The 14,007-nt window shown below is 39.9% G+C and overlaps 1 protein-coding gene across 7 annotated transcripts; it reads right to left on the bottom strand.

The window, feature by feature from the left end:
* Positions 1–586: 586 nt before the first annotated feature.
* Positions 587–13,889, bottom strand: LOC135487171 (epidermal growth factor receptor substrate 15-like 1). Of its 7 annotated transcripts, none has more exons than XM_064770644.1 (23): positions 13,847–13,889; positions 13,174–13,218; positions 12,747–12,836; positions 12,244–12,387; positions 11,915–11,977; positions 11,503–11,586; positions 11,043–11,144; positions 10,665–10,862; positions 10,273–10,439; positions 9,851–10,126; positions 9,382–9,553; positions 9,119–9,181; positions 8,829–8,876; positions 8,377–8,526; positions 7,991–8,131; positions 7,529–7,724; positions 7,240–7,349; positions 6,918–6,981; positions 6,556–6,614; positions 5,649–6,119; positions 5,283–5,306; positions 4,510–4,565; positions 2,583–2,713 (listed from the first exon to the last, which is right to left on the bottom strand). In XM_064770644.1, the coding sequence occupies exons 1-22, from the start codon at positions 13,874–13,876 to the stop codon at positions 4,548–4,550; spliced, it is 2,715 nt and encodes a 904-aa protein (XP_064626714.1). In that variant the 5' UTR covers positions 13,877–13,889; the 3' UTR covers positions 2,583–2,713; positions 4,510–4,547. The 7 variants fall into 7 exon arrangements, with proteins under 7 accessions (XP_064626709.1, XP_064626712.1, XP_064626713.1 ...); XM_064770645.1 differs by having other exon boundaries at positions 2,693–2,713; positions 4,500–4,565; XM_064770639.1 differs by lacking the exon at positions 4,510–4,565 and having other exon boundaries at positions 587–2,713.
* Positions 13,890–14,007: the final 118 nt, after the last annotated feature.

Raw genomic sequence — 14,007 nt, 5'->3', positions numbered from 1 at the left:
AGAAAAATAATCAACTGATAAGTTGTATATAAAAAAATTAATGAAAAAAAAATATGTATATATATTTAAAAAGTCGACTTAAAAAAAAACTTGTAGAATTGAAAAAAAATGTGTAAACTTGAAAATACTAATCTCAACTTTTTGAAGAAATTTCTTGACTTGAAATATTTCATCTCGACTTTTTGAAGCAAAATCATCTCGACTTTTTGAAGCAAACCGTTTGCTTCAAAAAGTCGAGATTTTTTTTTCAAGTCAAGAAAAAATATTTCAAGTCAAGAAATTTCTTCAAAAAGTTGAGATTAGTATTTTCAAGTTTACACATTTCACCCACAATATGCTTTAATTGTCTTCTTTTTTCATGCAAATTGTCCTTGTACACAGAAGGTAGAAGTAGCTAGCATGATCAGTGAGGGTGACCAGTTATCCTGAAGGCTCATAGAAGTGGCTGGCATCTAGCATGATCAGTGAGGGTGACCAGCTACTCTGAATGTTCGTAGAAGTGGCTAGCATGATCAGTGAGGGTGACCAGTAACCCTGAATGTTCCCATGTGGCTGTATCGAAGAAATAAAGCAACAAGAAGGAAGCTTTAGAAAGATTTACATTATATTACACTTAATACTACTGTCAGATATACACTTATATAATGTACATATGGCCACACATTAGATATATCAGCATCCATCCATCATGAGTGGATGTCCCAGGTAGTCACTCCTGAGACAAGTCTGTAGAGGTGAAATACATGAAGCAAGGGTCAAAAGCATAGCTTCTGTCCCCACTAAGCTGAACTTAACAATATTCAAATTCGGCGGTCAGCAAAGCCAGGCAGAATACAAGGGGTGATATCCCAGCCCAACTGACCCCCCTAGTTCAGATACGTCTTTTTAGTTACCACAGAATTCTAAAAAATGAGGACAGGGTGCCCCCTTTTTCTCATCCATGCATCCGCCCAACCAGGCCTGTCTAAAATTCTTGAATTCTTTCCAATTTCATAGAAATACGAATAGATGCAGGGCCTTCGAATGAGCCAGACTGCTGTTCTACTAGACCTTCTGTTCTGAATACTATACAATATGTACATCATATCTACATATGCAACTACATACACAGATCTATGGTTGTTTATCTATCAAAGGACTGATGACCAGATTGCTTTATGAAATAAATGTACACGCAAATTGCCCTTAAAATTGGAGAGGAGAATGCAACAACTTTGTAACCAATGGCCATTTTCAGAAAAACTACCAATTAGTGTTTGCACTTGCCGAGTTGCACTGGGTAAAAACGTGCCAAAGACACATCCACTGACTGCCTAATGCATAAAGTATTGCACTCACTACATTCTTGCTCTCAGTGAAACTGCTGTAAAACCTCTCTATCATTTAAGAGCTGTTTCAATATTTCAAGACTGGTGTGTATACACCTGTGCAACTAACATTCATACACACATTTACACGGAAATATATGATAATGTACTCATTAAATCATCTTGGCTTTAGTTACAATTTATCATCTTCAGCCACTGGAATTATAAAACATTTAGGAATAGTATGACTCCTGATTAAACACAGATAACTCAGCTAATAATATTAAGAGGGCGGTCTCCTCTAACTACATCCCAATCCTACAATCCTTATTATCCTAGCTAAAGTTGACCCACCGAGTAAACAATACTTCCCGACAGCGTAATGTGGAATTTCCCTCCACATTTTATAAATGTCAATTGACAAACCTCAACATACATGTAACATGAAGCCAAAAGGACGTAAATGATGTTGCAACACCATAAACTCAACATCAATTTGTGACGAAAAGAAGTCTCTCAGCGCCAATGTGAACAAGATCGACACCTTTTGGCAACTTTAACTGCCAATTTTATGACATCACCAAAACTTTTCTACAACATCTGTTGTCTCCAGTATGAATAAGATCTTGACAAATGACAAGATAGATTCGAGAAGTATTCCTAAATTTCTACAATTTTGAAGATTTCAATGGGTGAGACAACCAAGATATTCTAAACCACAAATCTAAACACACTATTTTCAATAAATGACACCATTCTTACACTCACAACAATAACATCATTTTGAAATGTCATAATTTCAATGATTTATGCATATTACATATTGTAGCACCAAACAAGTTAAACATATCAAAATTCTGCCGCTGATAAATATTGTAAGCAGCAGTCTCCTCAATAATATTTCAGCAATCTGTCTCTACATGTAAGGTAAAGTCGCACAAGTATAGCCAAGATTACTGTACCACCTTAACCTTAACCTCCTATCCCTTGAATGATATGATTAGAACAAAAGAGATGCACTCAGAATACATGTATTGCAAGGACCGAATATCTGGTACCAATCATCCTTGCATAACCAGTGGTTTTCAACCTACTCTGCCTCCTTTCTCGGACTCCTAGATCTGCCCCCGACAAGTCTCAATGTCTTTCACAGAATAGACTCATCAATCTACATTCATGAACACAAGCAAAACTCAAATCACATCAATTCCTTCCACACATCAAGAATGTTCTAATTTACATGTAAGTATTTGCTAGCCCTTTTAGGAGACTCATCTATCTGCCTTGCTTAGTGCGATTGCTAATTCTAAGTCGGCCTGTTCCTGTTCCTGTGCACGTTTTCTCTCATCTGCTATTCGTTTACTGTCTTGATGTGCCCAGGCAAGCTGCTGCTCTTCGGTGGAACTCTGAAACCACAAGAGACGAATACTGAATATCATTTTTTTCTTCTCATTTTAGTGAAAATGGTAAATTCTTCCACTGCCTGAACATCAGGGTAGGATGCTTTGTGGTCAGCTACCACCGCCAAGCCAATAAGTTTTCATCAAAATTACTCCAAAAAATGTGAACTTTACTGTTTCCTTTGACCCTCCTTAAAACTTGACTTGGCGTTTTCAAGTATTTCTACAAATCTTCAACACAAGTTTGGTGATACATGTATTATTAGATAGTATGGAACATGGGATAACCATCTTTTGAACCATGGTATTTGTAAATTTGTTTTTGAGCTTGACCATCAAAAATAGCAAAAATCTTCAAACTGAACAACACTCAGTAATATATAATAATGGTGAATTACAGATTTGAAAATAAACTGTCATCCAACTTGAACATAGTCAGGCATGAAAGATCCTACAAAAATATCTTATTTCCATTCAGGACCAAAGTATTTTAAAATAGATAAGACAGGTATACATTTAACAGACAGACTGATGCCTTCAACTCTATCACATTCGAAATAAAATCACTTCCAACTCAAAACTAACAGCTGTCAAACCTACATGTACATTGTAGCAGTCGGTCTATATGGAGACACATCACATGTGCTGGAATCAGTGTATACAATGTATAGCCTACTCTAAAACAACGAAAGTAGTATGTCCTGTTATTCTAGCGACTAGAACACACAGAGGTGACATGTTCATCACTTTATACCTTAACCGATAGAACACACGAAATGTAATGGTGAAGCACAGCAAAACCCAAAGTTGAGCTTTCATATACCAGTAAACACACAGTAAAGTATTCCTCACAGATGGTCCAAGATCAGAAAAGTAACCAAAATAATCTTGGGTTAGCTTTCACCAACCCAAAATTGTCTTCTTCTATTTTCGAGGCACTGAGTTTTGCTAAGGAGGGCAGAGGAGGTATTTCTGTGGACGCATTGGAAGGAGAAATCATTGAAGATTCTAGAATGTATGCAGTTTATAGAGATGAGAGCATGAAGGTTTAGCATTGAAATCTTTCAGACTTCCAGAACATAAGGGGTGCAGCTCGTGTAGGAAAAGGTTGAAAAAAGAGCCAGAAGGTTTTCAGGAGTAACGGTGACCCAGACGATCTTGGCCGAAGAAATGGGCATTGCTGTTTCTCTCAAGAAGAGAAAAAAAACTTTTATTTGGACGGAAGAGGCTTAAAGCAGCCATTTCCTTTCCCAAAATTTAGTGACCCCCTCCCTCAAAAAAAAAGAACTTTAGATTTGAAGAAAAAACTATTCGGTTTGAAACAAACTTCCTACGAACCAAATGTATGAAATTCAATTGAAAATCAAAACACATTTCTAACACCCAATTGTGTAACGTTTTTTGTGATACATGAATGATGAGTGCAACTTGATGAAATAACAATGAGGTGGAGATCACTGTTTGAGAGAGTGGCCTCGGTGTGACCAGGTGCCTTGGTGAGGTGAGATGACCGACCCAGGAATAGGATGACCCTGAAATAAGATCTGTTTGCTGTAAAAATACCATTATGTTGCATTCAGGGCCCCTCCGACTCAGAGGGAGGTCCGAGAATAAGACTTGTAAGATTTGCCCAATTTTGTCATCTATTTGATGTATTTTGAAGTGACTGTAAGATCAGGAGAATAATTTACAGCAGTCTTGAAATTATAGTTCAGAATATCAATCTTGTGGGCTACAGCAACAAAACCAATTTCAAGGTTAACCCAGGGACTAACATGCAAAATGTGTAAACCTTAGCATACTGGTGCCGGTGAAAATAAGGGGTGTGCCCCATCCACAATTACTTCTCAGCACCAAACTGAAATAAAGCATGTACAGGGAAGTTATGAGTGCTCTCATAACATGGTAAAAATAGCCTGGCATAACACGCTTTATAGGGTTCTACAGGTACATGTAGTAGAACTTATAGCTTCCTATGACAAACATCCTTTGGTCAAAGTGTCACCTGTCAGGTTATGAATCTGCCCCAACAGTTACACTCACAAAACCTTATTAGCTAGAAGCAAGTGCAGCATCTAGAACATCTACATTTAAATGACCAGCTTGAATATCTCTGGAATACTTTGGCAAAGCTTGTAAGGCCTGATTCCACTAACAGCAACAGTAGGCAACGTGATGGTATAATAAGTCATCAAAAGTGTGTGGGAGCTCAGCCACTGTCTTCTTTCAGTGGCAGATTCTGTCAAGTCTTCACCAAGAACAGTGGCATTTCCCCCAAGTTTGCTATTTTTGGATTTGAAACTTGTCCCGCAGTTGTACATATAAATGTGGTGGTTTGTTTGATATTGCAAAGTGCTGAAGTGGACTCAGGCCTTAGGATCCTTATAAGCAAGTTAAGTGCTTTGGCTCTAATGAAGTGATGAATCTGGCCAAATGACCAAAAAGGGGGTGGACATTAAAATTTTCAACTCCAAGGAAAACACAAACATATATGTTTAAGGGGAGGGTCTCTTTAGTGTAAATTCGACCTTAAAGAAGTAATAAACCAAACAGATATGAAAATCTCTATACATGCCTTCTTTTTAGATTCGACCTCCGTCTACAAATTGACAAAGAAATTGCATCACATGATTAATGAAACACAAAACATATACACACCGGTATAGTTTTTATCGAATGGCATCGAATGGTAAATGTTTATGATGCTTATTGAGGTCAACCATGATCATCTAGTTTACTTTATCGGTTTATTTAATCCACTGCACTTCAGTAAACACACTTTACATCTTTCACTCCCCTTATTTACAGTATTGATGCATGTAAAGCCAGTTCACGTTAGTTTGATCTTATTTACTTTTGAACTGTTTAATCTAGGAGAACAAATCCTTCAAGGAACATTCTAAATCAAACTGGGTTGAACGTTCTCTCATTGTTAACTTACCTGCTTGGAACTAAAATCACCGAATGCATCCCCAAAATCTGCAAAGCCATCGCCACCCGTTTTTGCACTAGCCGAACCACTAAATGGGTCATCTTTACCACCAAAAGGATCACTTCCCCCAAAAGGATCGCTACCACCAAATGGATCACTGCCGCCGAATGGATCACTGGCACCTGATGGCGGGCGAGGACTTGCAGGTTTCTTGGTAGGGCCCTTAGCAGGTCGCGGTGGGGTTGGGCTGGGGCCTCGGTTTGGGGGCACAGGGCTCGGTCCCTTCTTAGGCCTAGGAGGAGCAGGTCTGGGTGGACCAGGTCGTGATTGTGGTGGACCAGGACGTGCTGGTGGATTTTTCTTTTTTGAAGACATTGGCGATGCTGAGCTTTTTTGCATAGGACTTGCTCTTGGAGAAGAGGGGTTGAAATTGTCACCGCCAAAAGGATCGACACCGAAAGGGTCCAGGCCACCTTGAGCCTGAAAACAATAAAGAATGGACACTGCTGGCATCAGAGAAGACCCTGTGGGAAAATATCCGCAATCCGTCAGTTTGAGGTCCAATTTTAAAGCTTAGCTTCACCATTACCGAGATCGTGATTGGAAAATTTGGTTATATCAGCAGCAGCAAGAAAGCAACTACATTGGAGTATTGACTTGCACGAGTTTTAGTAATCAGTTTCATTCTGTTAGCTGTAGCTGCTTTTAACAATGTCCTCGCCGGTAACATTTCTGATCGTTTCACTACTGTAGAGTACTAGAAACAGCAGAGGAAGAAGCCACTTTATTGTGATGTCATCAGCACTTGGCATTGTTGTTATGTTCGCACAGGCCTTGAAAAGCCATCTAGAGGGATCTACCAAAAACCTGCTACTCCATCATGCTATCAGAAGAATCTCCTTCAAATTCAACTTACCGAAGCGAATGAATTTGAAGAAGCAGACATATCTCCAAAAGGATCAGCAAAGAAGGGATCTGAAAACCACAAACAGACCGATCAAACACACGATTCACATCAATCGTGTTTGAATTCGAGCCAGGTTTCTTGAGATAATCTTTGAAACCTGGTTATAAAGAATATCCAGCCCTGTTTTAAGACACATTTTGACATGACATCCCTCTACACAATTGGTCTATCAACGAGATTGGTCTTACACCTACAACAAAGAACAGTATTTCAGTTAATCTCAGCATTGGACTGAATATAAGTTCCCTATATGGACTGAATATCAGTCCTCTATAGGGAAATGGTCAAGTGAGTATAAGACCATCTCTTACCTGAACTTGTTGAAGATCGAGCTTTAGCGGCAAAATGATCAGCAAAAGGGTCAGGATCAGGTGCCTGAAAAAGTTATAATCATATTACAGTGTCATTCGTTTAGCCTACTCTTCATCTTGAGGAGATAGCACATGCAGACTTATTTGTGGGTACATTTTACATGATTAGTCAAGGATGAGCCTATTGAAATCATGGAATAAACTTTGCAGGAGTGAGACCCAAATTAAGGTAAACTTTTAAACATATTTCATGAAAGACAAAAAATAAAGTGGAATGACGATTTTGCAGTTTAAAACAGGACAGGACGTTAGTCGTCCTCACCTTGGCTACAGGAGCTGGAACTGGAGCAGGCGAATTTGATGAGAAGGCATCTTTGAATGGATCACTCTCACCAAATGGATCAGCTGCAAACTCAGATTGAAATGGATCTTCTGAAAATGAAATGAAACATACCAACATTATTTCTATTTTTTACCACAAGTTAGTCAATGTGACTGACAACTTCCTTTCAGTTAAGTTTGAAATTTTTTTTGTCCTTAGAAAATGTCTTCAAATAATTTCAGAAATTTCCTCAAAATGCCTTTCAATTGTAGAGACAATATTTCTTTACCTCCTTTAAAAGGATCCTCTTCCTGTGTAACGGCATCCTTAAAAGGATCTTCATTTCCAAAAGGGTCAATATTTTCGGCCGGAAACCCAACCTTGTCGACGAAGGGGTCTTCCTTGAAATTGTCAGAAGTGGGGGCTGGTCCGAAACTAGCACTAAATGCACTTAAGCTACTGCCTGCAGGACTAGAACTGCCAATCTGAAGAGGAGGTTGGAAAACACTATACTGGTACTGCCTTGGTAAAATTCTTGCAGAATTTGCTTGTTATCACAGAAGACAGAAAAAAAAGTGTCTGTCTGTAGTTTATCCAAAATGCTTTTTTAAGAAGTACATAGGACTGAGAAATATCAATGTTCATATTTTCTCAAACATCAATTAGATCGTATTTGAAAATAAGGCATCTTCTATTTTGCATAGTTAGCTTGGATATCCAATCCTGGACTAAAAACAATACAAGAACCTACTGTTGCTTTTGCACTGAACATGTCCATGTCCGAGTTTAATGACTCTGCGAGTGAGGTATCGCCGTTTGGTAACGACACATTAGTCATATTTTGTTCAACATTCTGCTCCTCATCCTTCAGCTCTTGAAGAAGGCTTTTTGTCTGAAAGAGAAGATGGAAACACTAATGCCTATGCCATAATATTCTATTAAGGTTACCAGAAGCTCTGTGAGTAGCCTTGGTGGTGTAGTGGCACAGGTATCTGACTAGCAGTCATAAGACAAGGTCTACATGCCTTCACCCAGGCGTATGGGTACTCCCGATATCAATGTTGGTTGTGTAAGTCATCCACTAAAGCCAGGACTTGAATAAGTATGTGACAATAATGGGTTTTCGCAGCAACCCACCTGTGATATCGACTGCTGTGATTCTTTGCAAGATTTCATGACGGCCTCAAGCTGAAGTTTCGCTGCCTCGATCTTCTGCTCGTAACTTGATTCCTCCTGCCGCAGTGTGTTCAGCTCCGAGCGCATTTTCTGTAACTCTTCTTCCTGGTTCTGGAAACATCAAATGCTTTGATTATCACCAGCTAAAACCTGCCATATTCACATGATCAAAGGTGACCCGGTGATACTGTAGACGACTTGCATTACATAATACGGCTGTCTGACATCATGAAATGAGTCAAATCATTTGATGTCTCAATGGACATGACTCTGTTGCATTCCCGATGTCAGCCCACCATTCCCTCATGAAGTCATCTTAATAGAACGGGGTCTTGTGTCTGTCTCATTGAGCTGTACCTGTAAAGAATGCTACCAAACTAACAGATAATGCAGATAAATTTACAAAATTATACCTTTATTGTGTATTCCTGACTAGCTATTTGACTTTTGATACTTTCAACCTAAAAGAAATGAATATGCTCAATCAGTTAGCACCAATACTTTTCAACCACTCAACCTAACAATGCAGGTGTACAATGTCATAGAATCTTTAGTGGCAATATTTTTGTTCATCTAAAACAAATGTCCACACAAGTTGTAACTAAAACAACCCAACATTAACTTGTAACTTGAGATCTCGAAAAAAGGCAACGTATTCATCAAAAGATACATATTAACAATCATGACATTCCATAATAGTTACCTGTCTTTGTTCATCATCTGACTTTTCCTTCAAATCGTGCAAATTATTCTCCAAGTTTGATCGCTAAAAAGAAAAAATGAAGAAAATATGTGTAGTGACTATTAATCTATCTAGCTAGGTATTTGGTCCACACTGAAAGAAATATTGCCCACTCACAAGAAAAGCTACTCACAATACCAAATGGAATCTACTCTTTTGGTGACGTCCGGGAGAAATAACAAACCAGCAAATAAAAAAACGTGCCAGACCAGTCATGGCAGTACCTTATCATCTAATTCATCCAACCTCTTCTGCGCCTCTCCCCTCTGAGTTTCCAACTGATGAACCGTAGCAGTGATGGCATCTAATTCTTTCTGGGAGGTTTGTAGATCTCCACTCTTGATTTTCATGTCGGCATCTTTTTGAGCTTTCTCCTGTTCCAACAGCATCTTCTCCCTGAAGAAATTGATAGCATCTGTATGAACTCTTTGGAGTGAAAAACGGGCAATATTTGAGAAAAATTACAAAAATTGTTCGCTTTCTCAGGTTTGAAAGAACCATGAAAGAGAATACCTGCAAGTTCTTTATTTTTATAGAAGGGGATCGCAACATCTCCTATTTTTTCAATTCATCAATTTCTTTGGTGATTCTTTTAAGTTCTCTACTCACAGAGCAGGGGTTGTAATATCTCTGAAACTATTACTTGTCAATACTGCCATCGTATTTCTAAACAGTTTCCTCATGACAACTTACTTTTTCAGGTCATCAATTTCTTTGGTGATGGCTTCAAGTTCTTTACTCCCGGAGCTGTGGATTGCAATCTCCCCAAAACTACTACTGTTTGTTATTGCACTACTCGCGACGTCCATATCCATCTCAGTGGTTACCCCACGCAATGACGGTGGTACCATCTCTGGGGTGAGGCGCTGGGGTGTATCAATTCCGTTAATTTTCTGATTGACCAGCAGCATGGCAAGTGCAAACTGCTCATGATTCAATTTTCCTGTTCCTTTAATATCACAGAGATTCCTGCAGGCAAAGAAGAAACAATGATAAATGTACATCGATGATCGTCTTGACCAGTCAAGGGTTCCCAATCATGGGATTCCATACCCACTAAACACATCAGAACAGTGCAATTTTAACACTTAGAACTTAAAGAGACGAGAACTCACCATATATGAGCCAGCACTGGCTGCGATAAGCCACTACCCATAAGAATGTCACGAATCTCAAGGCCACTGACAAGCCCGTCCATATCTGTGTCAGCTTTCTTGAACATCACGTCATATTTTGCCTTATCCGTTGTGCTAACTACCCAATGGACTGGCTTTATGCCAACCTGCAATATCAAGACAACAATATAAACACAGACTAGGAGTTTTCAGTCCATCGCAGTTTGAAGTAGCATACTGCTCATGTATACTATAATTGTGCAGGTCAACTGCAGACAGGCAACTGTTTTCACTTATTTAATTTCACAGACCATCTCCGTACTCGGAAGAGCAAGACAATTTCAAAAGGAGAGTCATTGCAAGAGTTTGGATAGAACATAGCTGGAACTTACCGTCTTATTCAAAATAGGTGACGATGAGACTAGATTTGGACTAGTCCTGTCACCAACAGGTAACGATGGTAGAACCGGCACGGATCCAGCCAACTTTATGCTGGTCTTCCTTCTCTTCGTTGGAGGTATCAAGGCATCAGGAAGCACTTTCGGAACGGGCTCACCACTCTCCAGAGCTCGATACACAAGATACATGGCCTGAAATGAGTGAGAAAACAGCTAAACTTGGCAGAAGATCTTGAAGTGACAGGTCAATTGAAGGCTCCTGAGGTGCATTTTTAGATGGTATAAGCAGTATCAAGAATTAATTTTGAAAGATTGTCTCAGTGCACTACAACCAAAAGAAATAGTGTGCAGTCATTCACGACTGATACCCACCACAGCAAATTCATCTCGATCTAGGCAGCCATCTTTGTCAATGTCACTCAGTTCCCAGACCAATCCTAGCACTTCGACAGGAAGCTTGGAGTTGAGTAGCACCTAAAAAAGATATGCAAGATGTTATGTATCATTGCATGAATATAATGACCTCACAGAATCATTTGAACGATCATACAATGCTCCCAAAAACCCTTTAAAATGCATATCAAGTCCATAAAACTGTGAAAAATATCACTCTCTTCAACTAATCAGACAACACAGTTGGTGTACTCAAAATCAAAAAGTCCTGGCTGGTCTGAATCGTTTAAATCAAAAGCCACGGAACACCCAGAAAGTGCTTTCAAACCCTCTTTTGATAGTTAGCCTTATCATAGTTGGTAAAGTATGGCCCTCTTGTACCATGAAAAACTGTCAGTAGTATTATTCCTGTGGTCACATACATGGTGCAAGTTCTTACCGGTCTGACTTTATCTCCAGGTAAAATGTTGTTGACAGGCTGTAAACCATTGAATATCTGGTCATAGCGGGCTTTCTCAGTTGGCTGGAAAAAAGTGTTGTAATTTAATACAAAACATGGTCATACAGAATCAGTCAGTATGAATTGGTGCACCAACAAGATTTATGGGTTCCGTCTACAGTGCAGTCTCTTTTAAGGATATTGAACGAGGAGCTTGCCTTTACTGATTTGAAAAGTTTGTCACCCTGAGAGATGTGATCGCACTTTTGACGAGACTCATCCTCACAGGATAGGCCGACTAACACAAAGGACATGCCATGATTTTTCAGTGACGCATGTGTGGCAATTGTCACCAACAAAAAAGAATTTACACAAAACAGCCTGATAAATGAAATGATATAAACCAACTTACTGTAACAAGCCAATTGCCCCCTCCACCTCCTTGAGGAACATTTGCTGGGCTGCCTGCATCACCCTGGAAGGTAATGTGCTGAAGGGTGAGGACACATATTTAGTTGACCAGTCATGTGTTTCACCTTGAACAAAGGATCACCGTGTCTCTAGGCATTGTCCGAAGTCGGCTTAGGCCTTCTGCGGTGTTCTGAGTGAGTGCATTTGATTTGTTTTGGGACGAATTCCTCTTCTTTGAATTCGTCTATCGGTATAAAGTGCAGTCAATATGGTGTGACCCTCATTCTAAGAGGCATCTTTGAAAAAGCAAGATGCAAACCTTAAACCTACCATATTTGGAGCTGCCAATTGCACCCCAAGATTAGCCAGGTTCAGTTCCATGCCATTCTGGGACATGGCTATCAATTTTAATGCAACAAAAAAACTCTGTTTATCTAAGAAGCCTTTCTTGGCTTGGTCTGACAAATCCCAGACCTGAAGAAAAAGAAGATGTAGAGGAGAAGATTTAAAGACAATAGAGTAGAAGGGGACTGATAAGCAAAGGTTCCTTTCAAAATTCCTTTGGGCGGGGGGGGGGGGGGGGGGGAGGAGCAGTCGCTTTAATGACATGATTTTTGTCCGTAGCAGTAGGGATGAAATTTGGACACTGACAGCTCAATAAGACAAATACCGTACAAGAAGTTTCCGTGATGCAGGCTTGCCTTCCTCTGGGCCGCAATGTTACTCCGCATCCTAAAAACGAGGCATCAGCCTAAATTCCTTTTTCAAGCCATGCAATTCCTCATTGGACTAATTTTACATCACCCGCCAAATAATCAAATACAGCATTTTACCTTTGATAAGGTCGATTCCTTCAACCCAGATTTTTTCAGAAACACAACAGCCTCTCGGGCACCAATGTTTCCACTTCCACTTGTATCAGCCTGAAATGCCAAAATTAACAAGACGTTATGGAATAGAACAATTCTCAGACTTGAGTCTTGGAATTTATTTCAGGCAAACTAAAATGCTCTATTCAAAGTTTAATAGGGCAAGTATTAATTATGGCAGAAGACTGAGCTGTCTCCTCATGCAGGAAATGCCACTGATCCAATTTCATACTATTTACTTAGCAAAGTGATAAGAAGCACTCCTGATAAAAGGACAGGTTGAGAAGAGAGTGATGGGTCTTCAGAGCCCTGAAGACCTTTTCTGGCTTTAGGTCCCATGACATGAGATTAGCTGAAGCTCTTTCTGATAATGATGCGACATCGTGCTCACCTGTTTGAAATAGGACTCATAGACTGGCATGTGGCTCCCAGCCACCTGAAACAGAAATTTGACATATTGAACATGATGCAATGATGGTACCAGTACACGATACAAAGCCCCCCCCCCCAGCCCCCGGGACTTCCTTTCATGTTTTATTGTTGCACACACAGCAAGCAGGGCAACCCAGGCTGTTGGTATCGCTAGGCCCAGGGTCATGGGTGAATATCAACAACCCGAAAGTGGTGCACGCCTTAGTAGCAATCAGTCCTAACATCTGGCATCCCGCCAAAATCCATCTGAAATAACACTGCGAGTAAAGACAAGTCAAGTAGAAAGTTTACTTGTCTCCCATCAGGTAGAGATAAGCATCCCAAAACCAAGGCCAACTGGTCACATGCCAAGGATGACCAAAGGAAACCCTGAAAACTGAGGTATTGAGAATAAAGTGAAAAGGATAGAGGGGGGGGGGTATGGCAGGGCAAGCAGAGAAATTTCAGACAGAAGACATGGAAGACAAAAACCACACATTCACATTTCACACTGGTTTTAACATGGACCTCGTTCAAAATGGCCACCAGTTGTGTGACCTGCATATGGACTGCATAAAGTAGTATCGATCTAAATAATCAATATCTTCATATATCGAATGATTAATGGTCAAATTCATGAACAATAAAGCAACCTGAGCAATAACTGGGAGGGTTGACGCCATGATGACTCAGTGTACAGCTTTATCGGCAGATGGCGCAAGTTGCTGTAGATAACCAACTGGAAGAGTCAATTGGTACCTCTTCCAGCTGGATAACCAGTGATTTTCAACTATATACTCCGCCTCTCGATACA

The sequence above is a fragment of the Lineus longissimus genome, chromosome 4, assembly GCF_910592395.1.
Source record: "Lineus longissimus chromosome 4, tnLinLong1.2, whole genome shotgun sequence".
Lineage (NCBI taxonomy): Eukaryota > Metazoa > Nemertea > Pilidiophora > Heteronemertea > Lineidae > Lineus > Lineus longissimus.
This window is presented reverse-complemented; position numbering and strand designations above follow the sequence as displayed.